This window comes from Hypomesus transpacificus, chromosome 5, assembly GCF_021917145.1.
Source record: "Hypomesus transpacificus isolate Combined female chromosome 5, fHypTra1, whole genome shotgun sequence".
In the NCBI taxonomy this organism is placed as follows: domain Eukaryota; kingdom Metazoa; phylum Chordata; class Actinopteri; order Osmeriformes; family Osmeridae; genus Hypomesus; species Hypomesus transpacificus.
In genome coordinates this window covers 6,263,338-6,281,698 of record NC_061064.1, presented here as the reverse complement: position 1 = coordinate 6,281,698, position 18,361 = coordinate 6,263,338, and the positions used below count along the sequence as shown (strand labels likewise).

The 18,361-nt window shown below is 45.4% G+C and overlaps 2 protein-coding genes across 4 annotated transcripts; one reads left to right on the top strand and one right to left on the bottom strand.

Annotated features, from left to right (window-relative positions):
• Positions 1–585: 585 nt before the first annotated feature.
• tbx16l (T-box transcription factor 16, like) lies at positions 586–5,839 on the top strand. The gene is made up of 9 exons (XM_047020160.1): positions 586–855; positions 1,013–1,175; positions 1,431–1,533; positions 1,720–1,884; positions 2,131–2,277; positions 2,542–2,612; positions 2,819–2,886; positions 3,093–3,306; positions 3,432–5,839. The coding sequence occupies exons 1-9, from the start codon at positions 771–773 to the stop codon at positions 4,081–4,083; spliced, it is 1,668 nt and encodes a 555-aa protein (XP_046876116.1). The 5' UTR covers positions 586–770; the 3' UTR covers positions 4,084–5,839.
• Positions 5,049–18,218, bottom strand: flot2a (flotillin 2a). 3 transcript variants are annotated; one of them, XM_047020163.1, is made up of 12 exons: positions 18,050–18,213; positions 14,354–14,435; positions 12,551–12,641; positions 11,884–11,974; positions 8,794–8,917; positions 8,527–8,645; positions 8,285–8,398; positions 8,050–8,169; positions 7,736–7,950; positions 7,413–7,596; positions 7,138–7,287; positions 5,049–6,905 (listed from the first exon to the last, which is right to left on the bottom strand). In XM_047020163.1, exons 4-12 carry the CDS (start codon positions 11,956–11,958, stop codon positions 6,867–6,869), a joined length of 1,140 nt encoding a protein of 379 aa, XP_046876119.1. In that variant the 5' UTR covers positions 11,959–11,974; positions 12,551–12,641; positions 14,354–14,435; positions 18,050–18,213; the 3' UTR covers positions 5,049–6,866. The 3 variants fall into 3 exon arrangements, with proteins under 3 accessions (XP_046876119.1, XP_046876118.1, XP_046876117.1); XM_047020162.1 differs by lacking the exon at positions 11,884–11,974 and having other exon boundaries at positions 18,050–18,218; XM_047020161.1 differs by lacking the exon at positions 12,551–12,641 and having other exon boundaries at positions 18,050–18,214.
• Between the last annotated feature and the right edge of the window lie 143 nt (positions 18,219–18,361).

Here is an 18,361-nt window from a genome sequence, read left to right as displayed (position 1 = left end):
CTAGGAAAGTCAAATGAATAGGTCAAAGAATACATGTTTTATATACTCGGCTTCTGTCTCTTGGGGTAATGGATAGAACGTTCTATCATTGTTTACTGAGATAAATTGTAGTATGGCTCGCCATTATTCCTGACGTGTAATGTAAAGCTTGAATCCATCGTATGCACGACTTGATTTTGTGTCATCCAGGTGTCACCAGTAAAGAAACCAAGAGGTGTTTAGACGCCAGAACAGCATGTTTGACACAACGAAGTCATCCACACCTCTTTTATCCAGGCCACAGACAACATGGTGTTCACTGCAGGGGAGACGTGTCATTCTCCACACATCTCTCCAATGACACTGTCTAGGCAGCCCAGTCAATAAAAGAGCTTTGGCAGCTTCCTGTTCTAATAGCAGGACATCTGGGACAAACTGCCCGACATGGGGCGAGAGCCTGGGACTGGGGTGGGGATAGGGGGGCTGAGGCAGGGGATCCCCAGCAATTCCACTGCAGCCCCAACCCCCCCCCCCCCCCCCCCCCCCCCCCCCCCCCCCCCCCCCGCCCCCACCCCACTCCCATTGCGCCCTTCCTCTCACCCAAGATGTAGATCTGCTCTAACCTGTGAAGAGGGCTCGGAAGATCAAAGTGAGACTCTGATTGAAGTTCCTACCAGTCCCACTCCTCTCCCATTTGGGGGGACAGCAGTATCTCGAGTGCAGACATCAGTATGCCTAGTTAGACTTTGGAGTAAATCAGGAAAGGATTGCAGGATTGAGGATTCAATGCCATGTTTTTGCATCAGGAGAGGCCTCTGTGTGATTACCAGTATTCACTCAACTCTCAGCCCAAGAACTATGCTTATTGCCCACCAGGTACAGTAGGTTGTTGCCACATGCTTATTAAGGGTATATGTTTTGTAAGAAAGCAGTGACCAGTGCCTACCGATGTGATATTGAAATCATGGTTGAGTTGATTTTATTTAACAGTTGGTGTCTGAATGAAAAGGTTGTCAAAAATATACACTCTCAGATTGGAAGGATGCTGCTTACCATGGGCAGTCATGGGATGCCGGTATTGCCGGAGGTGACACCGAAATATCGTCGCTTCAAGTCCGGGTGTCTCTGCAGGGTCGTGAACTTTGGGACAAATTTGGAGACTTGGATACAGAGATGCTCATTACAAAAACAGGAAGGTATGAAATTGGGCTCACAACGCTTGCCTCTATTTTATACACCTCTACTGTTTAAAACGAATACGTTTTTGCGTGTCGGTCATGGCGTACCTACTTTATATTTATCGTATGTGCTTCAAATTTGAGGGGGAAATTACTACATAGCTAAGACAAAATTATTTTCGTGTAGCTGTAGGCCTACATGACTGCGTGAAGCCTGTAACTTCTGTACACAGTTGGAATACATTTTGAACTTCCCACTTCATTGTACTGTAGGCGGATGTTTCCGAGCTGCAAAGTCACTGTGACAGGGTTGAACCCGCGGTCAAAGTATGTACTGATGATGGACATGATCCCTTTTGATGATAACAAATACAAGGTACCTCGCCCTGCCCTGCCCATGTTTATCCGCACGAATTACAGGCAGAACTGTTTTCTTTTCAGCTTTTATCTCAGGTTCATGTTATCATTCTCACTCATACACACAATTACGCAAACAATGTTGTTCACGGGACTTCATGTCATTATGTAATCACAACAACCTATCTTTTCCCATGTCATTTAGTGGTCCAAGGACCACTGGGAGGTTAGTGGTGTGACAGACCCTCATCTAGCCAACCACTTCTTCATCCACCCGGACTCACCCGCTCTGGGGGAGAGATGGATGCAGTACCCAGTCTCCTTCCACAAGCTCAAGCTTACCAACAACACACTTAACTCAAATGGCCTGGTAAGACAACGTGTGGCAGAATGGCCCTGTCTGTGAAATCCTCCCCACACTGAGATAGTCACAGTCTGCTTGTTTGGGATCCTACCCACGTACCCAGTTGCCACAGACAGCTGCCAGTTAAAACCTCACATGTAGCAGAAAACATGCCACTGTCATGACATATATACACATACCCATTAAGTTTACTGAGGCAGATCGATACACAGGTTCGATGTCAATAATACAAATAAGCTTTTGTGTCTGCAGGTGATTCTCCATTCTATGCATAAGTACTTGCCCCGCTTGCATATAATCCAATCCCCTGACCCCTGCAGCCCTTTCTCAGGGGGCTATCTGCGTTTCACCTTTCCAGAGGCAGCCTTCATAGCAGTCACTGCCTACCAAAACGCCGAGGTAAAGAAACATGCATGGTTTTGAAAAGTATTATGTGATAGAATTAATAGAATATTAACTCACGTACTGAGAACATGGTCAGTACATGTTGATAATAATGAACTATGACAAGAAGTAGATGTTCTCCGAAATTACAGGATGTTTCGATGAGCTTCGATGAAAAGCTTAGTTTGGGCTGCCCTCTTGAGGCAAAATATGGACACTGCATGAACTGCGATCTTCTTGTGCACACTGTTCAATGAATCATTATTTATTTCTCCTCAGGTAACAAAGCTCAAAATAGACAACAATCCTTTTGCCAAAGGCTTTCGGGACAGTGGACTGAATAGAAAAAGGTAAGTCCTTCAAGTGAGATTACAAATAATGCCAACTGTTTGTTCTCTGAATCTGTGGTCCACCGTGTGCCCTTTTGACATTCACTGACAACAAATATGTTATTGTGGAAATTACAGAAAGCCACACGTCGACTTCTTTTTTTTTCCTATGTGTTATTTTATCCATATGCTTTTAAGAAATCATACATACATATTTGTCTTCACAGGTTCAGAGAGAAGGAGAAAACAAGCCCTGACAAGCATGTGGATGAACAAGTGATTATACCTTCAAATGGTTAAAAAAAAAACACATATCTACATTTTATGCTACAGCTACATGTATGTGAAACATAAAAGCCTTCCTTCAAGGCCCACTCGGTATCTGAAAATATTGAATTGTGTATTTCAGTAAATATTTTATTCAAGTTTCGGTATTTCCCATTTTTCCTTAAGATAAGGGATAATTCTCTTTTCAACTTGCCGACAATTTGCCTTTGTCAGTATCCAGACCTGTAGATGCAGCCGATGAAAACGACAGCACAGTATCCAGCTCAGTGGACTCCCATGGAACGGACTACAGGCAGGATAACACACCTCGACCGACAGCCCCAAACCCATTCATCTCAGCCTTCATGAACCGGGGCCCTGCAGCCCTTCCCTCTGAGGACTGGGCAAATAGCCCTCAAAGTACATCAAGCACCCGAGATTACAGCAGGTGGGCATTTATCACTTCCACATACTACCTAAACGATACTACGACAAAGACCCTCCAATAATAATAGAATTTAACTGGATTTGATGATGACAATGACACAGTATATGTATTGTTTATCCTTGCAGCCCTGTGCATACTGAAGCAGTGTGTCCTCGCTTGCGAAACGTCGCCTCTCCTCTCTTCACGCACACACTGGGCCAGACACACTCAGGATTGGTGGGTTTCAGGCGGCCTGCACCATACAGCAGTCGAGCGTTAGGACCACCTCAGCACCAAGGCCTTGGTGCCCCCCTCCCCCCTCGACACCACCCTCCTCCAGACCGGCAGGCGGAGCATCAGCGCCAGGCTGACTTTGACTACCCCCTCCCCCTGCCCCCTAAGGTCAGCAGGATGCACCTCTCGGAGAGCGCCTTGCGTTCCCTGGATATGAGCCCGTCCTGCGACCCAGGAAGCCCCAGGCCCCTCGCCAACATCCTCAACAGGATCCACAGCCGGGGGGCCTCCGTCTCTGGGAGTCCTGGGAAACTGCACCAGGCCCAGGACGAGAGGCCAAGCCTGGGGCTGGAGAGACAGCTACGGCCCCCCTACCCACCACAGCTGGAGCACACAGGAGACTACCTGCCCATCCACGGCACGATGCTTTACCAGAACAGCCTGATGGGTCCTGTAGGCCCTCTCGGGGATTACCATGGGAACCCCAGAGGCCCCTCCTCACTAGAGTACTCTTATAAAACACCTTTGCTTGACTTCTTCTTAGAGGACCAGAGTGGGAAGTAAATGCTTCCAAAAACGAGCTTATAGATAATGTTGAATAAACTAGACAATACATTCCTCCTTACAATGTTAGAAGGTGCTTTGATGTGTGAAGAACATGTTTTCAAAATGTTAGATCAAAAGTAATGTTATTACAAGAGTGTGTATATATTTCTTTTTTGTTATCAAGCATTAAATGGATTTTCCCATTTCCCTAGGCCCATATCATTACCATGAATAATGTAATAATAATGTAATTTGAACCGGTATTGCAGTTGAATTACAGTGTTCATCATTCCATAAGACAAAAGTCATGTCTGAGCGTGTTCAACCTGGAGTTCCTGTGACCATGAACTATAGCTTTTTATGGAAGCACCCACGCAATGATAAGTCAATGTGTTCTGTGTGACTGGGTCAATGTGTTCTGGGTGACTGGGACATGTCTGCTTCAATAGCAAAACATTATGGGGACACGTGAGATCGGTTTGCCAAATTTGTACCTATAATGTACGTACAAATGTACAAAAAACTGTTTATAGCAGCAGTTCAATTCTAAATGTGTTACCAATTGGTGCCCTGTTGTCAGAATACAGAGTCATGCATAACAAATAACTATAAAAAAAGCACTATAGAGGTAGTGCCGTTGGTAGTGCCGGTATATTACAGACATTAGTATCATGGCATATCATCAAATTATCGTACCTTATGGGACTCTTTTATTGCCAGAGGCAAAGTGACATAATATAAACCAGCCTAATATAAATATATTAACCATTCCCCCCAAAAAATGTCTAACCCTTGATCACAAACACGTTTGCTGCTTTTATATTTGATCTTACTTTTGTTTCCCTTTCTTACCTTCCTGTCATGCATTACAAGATAGCACGTTGAAACCTTTAATCTTCCTGTTCTTCGTGTCACGAGAACAACACAAAGTATATAAACTGGATTTGTTTTCATCAAATTCTTGGCAAAGCCAAACTAACAAATTCACGCAAACATTTATTGATTTTCAATAGATACATTTCTATGATAGGTGATACATGTAAATATTCCCATAGATACTCTAGATAAAGCTAAGAGTAAAGGCATAGACCTACATTCTACATCAGTTCAATCCTCTGTAAACTGCCTCTAAATTACGGTAACCAATCCATATGACAAAACATGGCACAAGAAATTATATTTTGGAGTCTAGATCCATTATGGGTTTGCCCACAGTGGGATTTAACCATGTTTTCTGTCTGTAACGCACAACGTCTCAAGTACATTTACAGGCGTACACAAACAGATCAAATCACATCGATAGCCATTTGCAAAAACAGAATGATCGGATATAAAACTGTGGTGAAATTAGTTTGGACCTCTTGGCCATTCATGGAGTTAGTAGGGTGACATCAGGTGGTGCCAGGGAGGGGGTAAAGGAAATGATTATGACATAAATGTAATTAACGTTTTAGTATTAGGTGAATAAATATCCAACAGATTAAATCACATGACATACACCTCACATGGTCGCTGAACATCCAATAGTAATGTAGAGCTTCATACCACTAGTGAGCATCATGTTGGGGATGTGAATGGGTAGTGCTGTGACCTACAGACATGATAATAAAACATTCAACTAGATTCAATGGGTTCATTAGAGATATTATGAAATACCGTTTTTTGTAAAAAGAAATTGGTAGGTTAGTAAAAAAAAGAAAGAAATGCTTGTGAAAAAAGATTCGGCAAGTTGAAAAACATTGCCATGCAGAGCTACAGTAGATTCAAATGAAAAATACAACTTGACATTAAACAGAAAATGTCGTCTTGCTATGGAGGCAGGGTTGCTGAGGAATGTGGCAATGTACAAAAGAAAGAAAACGAAATGTGACGAGTGGACGTAATAAGGTCAAGAACATGGCCACACTGCGTTACGCGAGAGACATAACCCTTCAACATAGGTCAAACTCTTGACATAGGTCTGCACAGTTAAGCGGAATATACAAAAAGCACGTACATGTCAAATGGTTTACCCATAGTTAAAAGTGTTAAAGCTTAGACCAAATGCCTATGACCTGATGATCCAGATAGTTGACAGATGGTCAGCAAACCTAGCCGAACTCCCGGGTCTATTAAGGCTAACATCAACAGTGTATGGCTTACAGATCAATACAAACATGCACACAGGTGAATGTGCAAGTGTATCGATGCAACTTCCCATGGGTGTACACACATCGTATACCCACAGTTAAGTGGGTAACTGAGCAGCCAAACTGGTTTCATAGAAGTTAGACATGAGGATATTCAGACAACGTTTTTACATCTGCCCATAAGATGCAACGAAAGAAAATCGAATGACCAAACCAGATCTGTCCCTGAGGCTTGGGCACTGGACTGATTATACAGGCACTGCACATCGGAACCAAAACAAATGCTGAATAAATACTGTGAAAAGGTATGGAGACAGTACAAGTATACCTAACATGAAACACGAAAAAAGATTTTGCTTGACCTAAAATGGTTGTTTTTCAGAAGATAATATCACAGTTAGACAACAAAAGTGTTAGTATAAAAGATGTGTCAAATAAAACGAAAGCGAATGGACGAATAACAAGAGAGTAAAAAAAAAAAACCTTAAAAAGATACATGGATGAGACTGGTCCTATCGAGTTAAGGCACCAGGGGTCCAGGGAATAAAACCTTTTTGACCTGTTAGAAATACACATCTCGATTCAAGTGTTCTGATTTGAAGGCAGTGATTATAAACAGTGCATAATACAGATGCATTAGGGTCAGGGGCTATGGAAGGGAGATGGTGGTTTTCATGCTTGTGGGTTGACCATCTTCTGAAGCAAGGGGATCTGCAGAAACAGGAACACAAAAAAAATAGTTTATCTTGCTGCCAGGATGGAGGAACAAGATACAGCTCTCTCTGCGGTTCTCCAAGATAAATCGTGTTTGATCGGTACACTAAAAATAGTGTTGTGATATATATCACAGGAATCCCAGGCCTCTTAATGACACAGCATATGGGCTTGTGTGTTGCCTGCAGTTGCAGTGAGCCAATCACGGGCTGAGTTCTGCCGCCCTCACCTTGGTCAGGTCCACCCCTGTGAGGGCGTTGACCGACACGGGGAGCTCAGCCAGCAGACGGTTCACCTCTCCGGTCACGCGACCGCCCTCCCCGCTCAGGATGATAATCTCATTGGTCCGGGCGAGGGGCGCCGCCACTTTGCCTGCAATCTGTGTAAAGGCCGAAAAGATATCATCTCCTTCATCGGTTTAATCACAATGGGAACCCGTTCATTTGTGTACGGCATCACTGATAAATGTGTGTGTCTGTGTGTGTGTGTGTGTGGTTCACTGACCTTGGGCAAGGCCTCCAGAACCAGGGCGGTCTTGGCAGCCTCTCCGTACTGCTGGTAGGCCTCAGCCTTCAGCCTCATCTTCTCAGCCTCTGCCTTCCCCACCACCTCTATGGAGCCGGCCTCTGCCTCACCTATGCAGCGGATTTTCTCAGCCTCGGCCTGGGCAGTCAACACCCTCTTAATCCTAGGCGAGGGCAATGACCAAGGCAAGAGAAGGGTTATGAAACTACAGCCACGAGTACACTTCAACCTAACGTACAGATGAAGTGGAACATCCCCCATGATATTAATGTCCAGAAACATTCCGGAAGCAGTATCCTCACTTCTGTCCCTCGGCCAGCATCTGCATCTTGTAGGCTTCGGCCTCGGCGGGCCTCTTCACCGTGGCGATGAGCTCCTTGTCCGTGCGCTGGATCTCCTTCTCCTCGATGGTGATCTGCTTCTTCCTCTGCACCACCTCGATCTCGATCTCTTCCAGACGGATCTTCTGCTGCTCCTTAGCGGCCTGTAGCTCGTAGGCCAGCTGGGCCTCTGCTTTCTAGGGTCGAGAGAGAGGAGGACGCGGGGTGTGTTTGTGTGGGGCCGTGCGCGTGCTTTTGATTGCCACCGAGGGTCGTTATGATCGCTAATCTGGTACCTTGGTGTTGACTTCCTGGTTGAAGGCGGCCCGCTGCATTTCCAGCTCGCGCTTCGAGTCGGCCATCAAGGTGTCCGCCTGGAACTTCATGTCCATCATCTCTTTTTTGCATTCCGCTTCCTGTCGAGGGGGCGCAAGCGAAAAGACGGAGAGTGAAAGTGAGCGCGGTGGCGGAAAGGCCGTTTGTTTGGAACACTTCCCTCTTCCCCCCCAGACATCCAGTTGGTGCTCTTACCCTGATGCCTGCGTCCCTCTCGGCCTCAGCGACTCCTATGTCGGCGTCTCTCTGCACTGCTGCTGTCTGGGACTTCCCCAGGGAGCTCAGGTACTCCACTTTATCATACACGTCCTACCAGGGAGACACAGAAACATGCTGGGTGAGCACAGCTACCATGGATGTCGTTGGGAGTGAATAGGCTTCAATGGCTGGACTCTGCCCCTCGTCACAGGAGGTAGACACCCTCTCCCAGGTCGAACCTTGATGGTGAAGCTGAGGATCTCGATGCCCATGCGGCCCACATCGGGCGAAGCCACCTCCCGCACCAGACTGGCAAACCTGTCCCTGTCCTGGTAGATCTGCTCCACTGTCAGAGTGCCTGGAACACAAGAGCTTGCGTCAACTTAGGGGGACGGTCTCAGCCACAAACGCCTACAGTGCGTTTGTCAAGCTGAAGTCCAAGGCGAATGCTGTTTGGGTGCATCCTGGCATGAGAGGGGGGAACCTGTGTTGAGCTGTGTCCCTACCGAGGATGGAGCGCAGGTGACCTTCCAGTGTCTGCAGGATGACACTCTTGATCTCCTGCACGGACTTCCCCAGGAACTGCTCACAGGCGTACCCTAAGAGCTCGTTGTCAGTCATTACTTTCACCTGGAAGGTGGAGGAGGAGCTTGTCAGCTAGTTTTCACACACGGACGCACGCTTAGTCAGAAATATGGAAACAATTCATTTTGTAGTTCTATCTGCCTTCTGATTGTTAGGTAAATCCGATAAACAAATACAATTTATCCACTGCTTTAATGACAACTATTGTCCTTGGTCAAGGAAAAACACAGTTTTCACCATTCCACTGGCAGTTCAGTTTAATAAACTGATTGATGGTGATTATTAAATGTTCAATTGACGACGAATAAAAGAGTAACTAAACACCAAAACCACCTGTTTGAGTTGAACTGCTAATAATATTATTCACACATGGCTAAACTTGTCAATCAAATCTTTAAGTGTTATTTGTTATTGTTGGTGGTAAAATCTTGTGGTTAAAAATGTAAGGAATTAATGACGTATGAGTGCCATTTCAAAGTGCTCTTGTGTATCACAGGGACGGGTTGTGTACAGTGTGATAAATTATGAGCGTTTGAGCAAGCCCCAAAATGAATGCCCAATCATAACTTTTGTATTTCTTTTATAATATGTAGGTATGGGCTGTGGCTGAAATTGGGGTGTGTAGTTACTCTTAAAAATATTGGTGAGAAGATAAATTATAGTAAATAAAGTCTGATTAATGCTTAATCAACCAAAATTAGTCAAGAGGAAATGTAATAGACCTTTCAGGATCCTACAGTGGAAAAGGGTTGTGGAGGCTAATCACATGTAAGTGATCTATTTTAATAATACCACTCTTGCTAATTGAATTAGGGTGAAGTTGCCAGACAATCTATGCTTGAGATGATTGGTTTAGACTGGGGAGCTAATCCAGACCACTACACACTGATCTGCATTTACTCTGAATTACAGGCACAGGGGTACTTTCACCTCAGGACAAAATAGTCCATGACGAGAAATACGTTTTTCTTCAGACACTTTAATAAAGGGAAATATGAGAAGTTCATTTTAACACAAACATAAAAAAATGCATCATAATCAGTTCCAAGATTATGGCTGTTGTACCTAGTTATCTGAAGTAAAGTTGAGGATAGTATCAACAGAGTCAACAGAGAGGAAATACCCCCTATGCACTCTGACCCAAAGATTCATTTACAAATGGGACTGATTAGAAAGAGGAGGGAGAGGTAAACAAATGAATGGCAGGCCTGGGAGTCATGTGACCTGAGGACTCCTCCTCCTCCGCAGCTGAAAGGAAAGAGAGTGAGCTGGTCCCTGAGGTGACAGGTCTGAACATGGCCTCCAATGACGCATGCAGGACTGAGGGGGAATCAGCAATCTTTCCAGGAGGACAAAACTTAGAAATGGCCACAGACAGGTAAGACATTTCACCAGCAGCCCACTCGACAGCGACAGCAGGGGGAGCTGTGACAAGGCCAGAGCTGGAATGTGGACACGTGCAATGAGGGCCCCCTCTCCCGTGTCACCCCTCCTAGCTCCTCCCCCTTCCCCCTACAAATGCCACAGCTCCGTCCCCATGCTCTGCTCAAGTGGCACCGTACAAAAACAAAACGGCTAACACAGGAATTGTGACACCGCTAAACGGTTTCCTGTCTGTTGTGCTGAAGGTTTTCCCCGTGATGATCTCATTCAGTAGTTTTGAAAGACAATTCCCTGTCTAGCAGCATAGCTGCGGTTTGAAAATGGAAGCCTCTTCTCCTTTTACAGCCAGGTGGAGGAGAGGGGAGGGAGGATAATTAGAGTGGGGTTGCCAAGAGACACCCTCCCCCCTGTGGTTCTTCAAACATGTATACCCTAGTCAGATCTCTTTAGTGGGATGAATGAAAAGAAATCTGAGCCAACACCAGGTGGGTGTGTTTAAGGTCAAATGATTGCAGAGTTTGCATACATCCACTGGTTGGGCAAGTCCCTTTGTAATGCTCTTTTAAGGATTCAAGTCAGCTCATGAATCTGGTTCACAAAGAAAGCTGTGAAATGGGTAGGGCTTGGAGGCTGGAGGTATCAGGTAGCCATGATTGTGGCTCCAGCCTCTGCTCTTGGCAGTGGCCCCATTGTAGGTATGCTGGACTGAGGGGGGCCGTGACCTGAGAGGTGGGGGGGCCGGGAGATGGGGGGGGGGGGGGGAGGTTGGGGGGGTGGCATGAACAAGGGAACTGGTGGCTGTGACAATTTGCTGTGCATCGGTGTCATACAACTGAGACGTGATGTCATTTAAGTGCGAAAAATCACTTAGGAATGAGAGTTCAGATAAGTGAATTGATATTGAATTCCTGCTATATTGTTTGCTTCATGTCAAACAACAACAGTTTTTATGGTTTACCAGTCAAATTCAATTATGGCACTGTCAGAATGTTGGCACATGGAAGAAAATTAACAAAATCAGCAGCGAAGAAACAAATCAACATTCAAAACAATGACCACATCAAGAACTGAGAAATATGAATGTTTGGATGCAAAATGGACATAACAGGCTTCACTCAGCTCCACTGAATCCTCTCCCAGGTAGAGAAGCTGCATTCAAAGCAGAAGTGTCCGAGGGGTCGGTGACATTCTCTGCCTTGAAATGAGGGTCAATAATTCTCCAAGCTGTCTTTTGGAATCATCAGAGACATTACTGCAAAATGGCAGAAGCCCAACTTGAGATTCACTTACGTGACAACAGCGTCAACACACGCGACACAAGTTGGTGTCACTGACAGATGTACTCTGAACGTTATGCAAATCTGAAGTGTGGAGTCAGTCCCGATAGTTAAGATTCGCCGTTGAAACAAACACTGATATTATAAGAATTCACTTTCATCGTTACTTGAATTGTGAAGTAGCTGGGAGGTACGGGAGAATGATTGATCCTCATGGAGTCACATGGCACCAGTATCCCATGGGAAAACGGGGTAAGACAGAAGGGGGGAGGGGGGGAGGGGGGGAGGGGGGGGTGAAGGCCGAACCCGCCTTGATCTGAAAGAGGCATCCCAGAAGGTGTGGTGAATTACCTGTGCCACCCCAGTGACAGTAATAGCTACACCCTCCGCTGTCTCTACCTCCTCACACTTGGGCTGCAGGGTCATAATCTCAAGGGTTATCCTGTGGAGAATGTGAAAAATAAAAATAAAAATTGGCATGTTCTGAGGGGAAGGCAAATGAAGAGAAGGAGGGGGGGGGGGGAGGCAGAACACAAAGAGTGAAGAAGAAAAATAAAACATTTACTGAAGGACTCCAAAGCCAGGACAACAGGGTGTGGGGGGGGAAATGCTTTTTCGAACGGTCTAAATGGGGTGCGAATTGAAAGGGCCTACATGTACATTTCAAAAAGTCGAACAATCTATCGTCATGTGACACCCCCCCCCCCCCCCGTCCTTGCCTAGCCCTTATTCAAGCATTCCTTTTGGCCACCCTGTTGCCATGGCCCACACGAGTGAGGTTAGCTGTTCAGCAAAGCACATTCAGGTTAACGACAGCCGGCTCTCTCTCTCTCCCTTCCACTGCGGAGGGAGACAAGGACATCAATGAGGAACGAAGAAACAAAACCAAAAACCCAGACAGAAACACACATTGTCACCGTCGGCCCTGTTAGTTTGTCCAACCCGTATCGCCTCGAGACTCGTCTCAACCCGGTCCCCTGCCTTGCTGTCTCGTCTCAGCCCTGTGACGATGCATTACCTGAGCCACCCCTGTCACATCCAAAGGGACACCCTCCGAGGTCTCGATATTCTCACAGCGACAGAGGATGGTCATAATCTCCAGAGACAGTCTACGTAGGGGTTAGATAAGGAGAGGCAGGACAGTGATTAACAGCAGCTGTTAGGATGGTCAGTGTATCGGCGGACATGGGAAAGGGGAAAAAGGCATGGGGTGGGGGGGTTGGTGGGAGGTGGTAGGGTGGGGGTAGAAGACATTCTACAACCGACAGAAATAACCCACGACGGTCTCGTTGCATTGTCATCTGGCAGCGCTGCTAATGCAGTTACGCAGCCACAGCAGGCCCGGATGAAGGTGCCGTTGCGGAATACGACTAAAACGAGGCCGAAGAACCGAAATAACCAACGCAGAATTGTTCCCCCCAAAAAATGATCTGCCCCTCCCCCACTTTGAGATGAGGGCTTAGTGGAGATTACATAAGAATGTCCCCTATAACAACAAGGCTCTACCGCGCCTTCAAGGCCATTTCACAATTAACACATAGAGATCCAATGTGCCCGGGATCTCCTCATACAAAAGACCCAAGGCTTCCCACGGCCAGAGCTGCACATGATCCGAATCCAACGACAAACGATGGCATCAGTCGTCTCCCAGCGTTAGGCTTCATCCGATGGAGGACGCTAAAGGCTGTGTCACTCAGAGGCCTCTCCTTCCCTGGTCGCCCTGCTCTCTCTGCCTCCCTCCTGGGGAAAAGTGGATCGATGAGGCACCGGGCCAGCCAGTAACAACATTACTGCATCACAAGCGGGAAGCGGAGGACCCAGCAACCTCCCCCTCCCCCCCGTCTCAGTCCCGCCCCGTCCTTCTCTGCTGCTTTATGGCGGCCATCTATCAGCTAATGAACTTGGCAGACGCACACACTTTGCTGCACCAGAGATCAGGATGGCGTGTTGCTGACTGAAACTGCGACATGCAAACCTCCTGGACAGACTTTGTATGCAGGGTACACTCGTGCGATCCTTCTGCGTGATTTGGGATGGGACAGCCATCCCATCCGATATCCTAGCAACGACACAAAAGGCTGCTACGTCATCGCCATGAAGCTACGGGGTTCAGGACAGACATGAGCACATCAGGGGAACAGACAGGTTAACAGTGGACAAGGCAATGCAGGTTAAGACAGCAGAAAGAAAGAGACAAAGAGAAATAAAAGGGCAACATACAGACAGATCACATCGAACAAAACATTGTAACAGTATGAAGTTCAAGATGAAAACGTCCAATTGTTAGCTGGAGCTGGCCTACGCTAAGGGGTACTACCAGTGAATTAACCAACACTGGGACAAACGGTTAATAAAGAGGACCTCTTCCAGTATGCTGTTGTTACTTGGCCTGGTGTTGCAATGTCGTGTTTTGCGACATCATCTCAACAGGACCTGACCTCTCCATTACTGTGTGGTGTTTGTCCTTCCAGTCCTGTACGAAACGAGAACACACTGAAAGTGCTTCGTGAGCAGCTGAATGCTGTGACGCGTGGTGCTTACATATTCAGTAAACACCAGCTGCGGGCGGGAATGAGCCTGACTGACCCTAGCCGTCTTCCTTTCTCCACAGAACTGTAACCATAATATCCCGAGGCCCGTCTCAAATGCTGCCCTGACGCGCGGTGGGACGTTCGTCCATTTTCGTTGTGGCTAAATGATAGTTCGACAACCAAGTGGATTTGCCCCTCAAATAACGTCGGTGACGAGCGGACGCTGAGGATCCGAGCCGTGTGCTGTTGGCAGCACGGCGCCTGAGGGCCCTCCCAGAAACAGACCTCACCTCTGGATGTCTGAGATGAGCATCCAGGCCCAGGCCCAGCCTCCCACCACGTACGTCTTCTCATCGGAGCCACAGCAGCCACCTGCGGAACACAGGAGAACACACATGTATCTACAGACGACCAGTCCTCGTTGTCGAGGGAGGAAGCGAATTGAAAAGGGAGCAGTGAGTGTTGTGGTTAAAAACGAAAAGGTGTTCGTAGGTCTCACTGTGCTGCACGAAGGTAAAGGTTGTTGTTCCTGTATATGTAACACAAAAACCCCCTTGAGAACCAGAAAGGTGACACATTGAAGATCCTACTTTCACTTTGAGACATTATACTTTGGTATCTCATTTGTAAGTAACCAACAGATCATGGTTAACGTTTGCTACATTTCCTGTACATTTAAGTTACCATTATTAGGAGTATAACAGTGTTATGACTACAGTTGTGGAGAGAAATGACAGTTATGTGACAGCATGTGACACTATAACACTATTTTCTTTAAGTACCTAGAGTAGACAAATAGGTCTGTATCAAGTCCAATTGATTGACTTTGTTCTTACAAATCTAGCTGACCACAGTAGACCATGAGATGTTAGATCGACTATCTTTCCTCTATCAGAGTCAGACAGGCAAGCTTGTACCACAAAACTCAAGTTTTGTGGCTTGAGGTTGGATCCAAAAGGAAATGAAAGAAATGACATTCCTCTTACTGGCTTATACTGCCGACAGATGGTTAAGAAGAACCAATGCCAACAACAGCATAGTTCAAAACAACCGACCAACCAAGCAAGTTTTGGAGCTGCTGATTGCAGCATAAACAAATCTGCACCATCAGTTCAATCCAGTGAGGTACCATAGCTGTCCTGCCAATCTCCACACAGCTCTCAGGCCCATATCTTTGAGGGTGGTGGCTTTATCTGAGGGCTGACATGTGACATTCTCAGCTGTCACGACACCCTCTTTCAAGAACACACACACACATACATACACATACACACGAGGCATGGCTGCTAGGCTTGAGTCCATTCAATCCTCAACCTCGTATTATTGCTCGACATTTGCTTCAAAGACATCCCATTCAGTGAAGAATTCAACCCCATTGCAGATGAATAACTCTTGAAAAAGATATGGCGTATTATAGAGAAAGAAGGAGGGTCCTTGATACAAGTTTAGAGCACCATTTTTAATTCCTCCAATTTTCATGATCCTAACCCACACTCTAAAAGATCAGGAGACCTCCAGGTGCATGAGTAGAATTGTGATTCTGCCTCATGTCCGAGTTGTTAACACATTGGGATAATCTCTCTCAACCTACCATGTGATTAGATTGTCATGGTCTACACCTGTTGCTCTTCAGTAATAACACTACTAAATTATACCAAACAGGGCCTACGAGACAGGCAGATGACAGGCTATTGGCTCAGCTTCAATGCTCCACTGTAGTTGCAATAGACCTATGCAGACTCCTTCAAGGGATAAAGATACCTCTTGCCCCCGGCTGTTGCAATACTTCAGATGCCACACTCTCAGTATCAGGAGCCGTTACAGGGATGAATGAGAGTGTTTTGTGCAACTCCTCCTCAAAACGGCTTCTGTTGCCATCCTTACAGTTTCCACACAGTGGAAATGTCTATACACAGTATCGTTTTCGAATTTCCTTTGACGGCATTCCTTGTGAGACAGAGCGACTTCCAGCACATTAACAATACTATACCCGTAGTGTTAGGGTTAGGATTGTCCCATATTGATTTAGCAACAAGTTTTGCCAATTCAAAACAAAAATGAGTAACTGAGGTTGTTACCATTGGGGATTGGTAAATGGTTTGTGTAACTAAGGACGATTCATAAGTAACATATTTACCTTACACATTGGAGTAGTTCATTTACAGTGTGTAATACTTTCAACCATAGTCAGTGATCAATCTCCAATCCAAATGGATGTCTTACAAAAAAAGCCACTCCTCGGCAACAATGCAGGGCTCTCAAGTTGGATCAAAAGTTTGGCGTGAGATTGGCATACCTGTCAACGTTTGGGTACAATTGTCAGGTATCTGGGAGACATGGGGGCGGGGTGCTGCTAGTGTTTCTGATTGGCTTGTAGGTAGCATTAACTCAGTATAAGTAGAAAGCTGGCAGAAAGCTTACCTCCGTATGCCTGCGCCTCGTCCATTTATTGTGTAAAGCGGGACAAGTTAACCTTTACTTCTCAGTGAGAAATATAGGCATGGACGGATTAAGAAACCACGGGCCCCTGGGTCTGGATGTGTCAACGTTTATATTCAAAACATATTTGATAGTTGTAACCATAGACTAGGGTGTACATTTGTAGCCCACACAACCCTCTCCCTTTTTTGAAAAATGACCATCATAGGCTTAACAATATGATATCTTCAATAAATAGTGTGTGTTGGGGGTGCTTAGACACAGCTCTAATGCTATTGTTTTGCACTTGCTTTTTGGATTTCTCCCTACAAAAAGGCCCATGGAGTACTCAGACCCTCTAAAGTCCTATAGATAACCTGAGGGGATAAATACTTACTCAAGGTATCATGGTGGTTTCTTTCTTGTGACATCTTCAAAGTGAATGTTTAGGCTATTTTTTTGTTTAATCAGTAGGACTTTTGGGGCCCTGTTAAAGACATTAATGACTTGAGCCTATCAAATACCGGCTACGGCGCATATTATCATATCAATACCCTAGTACATATCAAGTTAATAACAGCGACGATGCGCAGAGGCTCTGGGTTAGGGGGCCCCGGAGCTCCTGGTAGGCCCATTGGTTAATCCAACCCTGTCTATAACGTGTTGCGAGAGCGTGTGAACTGGTTAAAATGCGTGAGTCTCACTGCGAAATGCGTGAGACTAGAGCGCTGAAATGTCTAAAGAAAAATAGTACGCTGAAAAAATCCATTGTATCCTACTTAGTGCATCATCGTGTTGTTGAATTTTTGGGGTCAACATTTGGCGCTGGCTGGGGTTTATCAGTGCTTTCTGCACAATCACGCATTAAAACTTGCCTGAACAAGATCGTCAACAATGTGTATGAATAAGCCTAGCCAATAGCTCAACAATACAGGCCATACAAGCATATTATGACCTGCTAGTGATTGATGACAACTGGTCAACTGATGTACATAGTGCATGCTATTTTTGCAGAGCCTATAACTAACCTCTAGGGTCCGAATCTCATTTCTGGGGGCACTTAAGTAAGACGTTTCATTTATAGTAGCCCACACATTAAAAACACGTTTTAGTTTTTCTTGAGGTTCCCCGATTTTGCGAGCAAATGCCAAGATGGCCACCTGAAAAAACAATGAATTAAATCTATAACAGGCTATTGCTATTTCTAGTCACTTATTGGCAAATGCTTTAAACATAGGCCTAGATGTCTTATCAGTATGTTTATATATTAATTAACTCCAATATTGTATATTGTGCTTTACAGTAGGCTATACTATTATAAAATTAAAGCATATTATTAAGGTGCATAGAATCGGTAGCGTTTTGAGTCTAATTGGACTCTATATGTGTAATAATTTACCCATACTGAAAATATAATATTGGTAAAATGTAGGTTACTATTAGGCAAAATGCAATTGAATAAAGCATTTGAAGGACCGAACGTGATCACTGTTATTCTGAGATGATAACGGGGAAAAAACGCAGTAGCTTATTCTATGATGCATGGAAGTGAAAAGACCCAAACCTACCTGAAACCACAAGAGCTTCGTTTGGTCCAACTGTGTGGCAATTCCCCATTTTATTTGAACAAAATGTAACCAAATCGAGAAGTCTTTAAATTTGTATCACGACGACCAACACCACGCCTTTCCTATGAAAACAATTTGTCTCCAGTGCTCAGGATTCTTTTGCCCCGCCTCTCAAAATGATAGGGCCTATGTGTCCCAGTCTGTGTTGTTCCCACTCATATGAGTGGCACTCTTAACACGATAGCACACAAGATATTCAAATATAAGGATGCTTTTAACTCTGTTTTAACATAAATAAAAACATACTTTGTG

Bases quoted from the DNA above. Each gene is read 5' to 3' on its own strand.
- tbx16l (XM_047020160.1), top strand. From the start codon at position 771: ATGTTTTTGCATCAGGAGAGGCCTCTGTGTGATTACCAGTATTCACTC. The intron at 1,534-1,719 runs GTACCTCGCCCT...CATGTCATTTAG, and splicing joins TTGATGATAACAAATACAAG to TGGTCCAAGGACCACTGGGA. The intron at 2,613-2,818 runs GTAAGTCCTTCA...TTGTCTTCACAG, and splicing joins AGTGGACTGAATAGAAAAAG to GTTCAGAGAGAAGGAGAAAA.
- flot2a (XM_047020162.1), bottom strand. From the start codon at position 18,098: ATGGGGAATTGCCACACAGTTGGACCAAACGAAGCTCTTGTGGTTTCA. The intron at 8,646-8,793 runs GTAGGGACACAG...CTTGTGTTCCAG, and splicing joins TCACCTGCGCTCCATCCTCG to GCACTCTGACAGTGGAGCAG. The intron at 7,288-7,412 runs GTCAGTGAACCA...GCCTTTACACAG, and splicing joins TTCTGGAGGCCTTGCCCAAG to ATTGCAGGCAAAGTGGCGGC.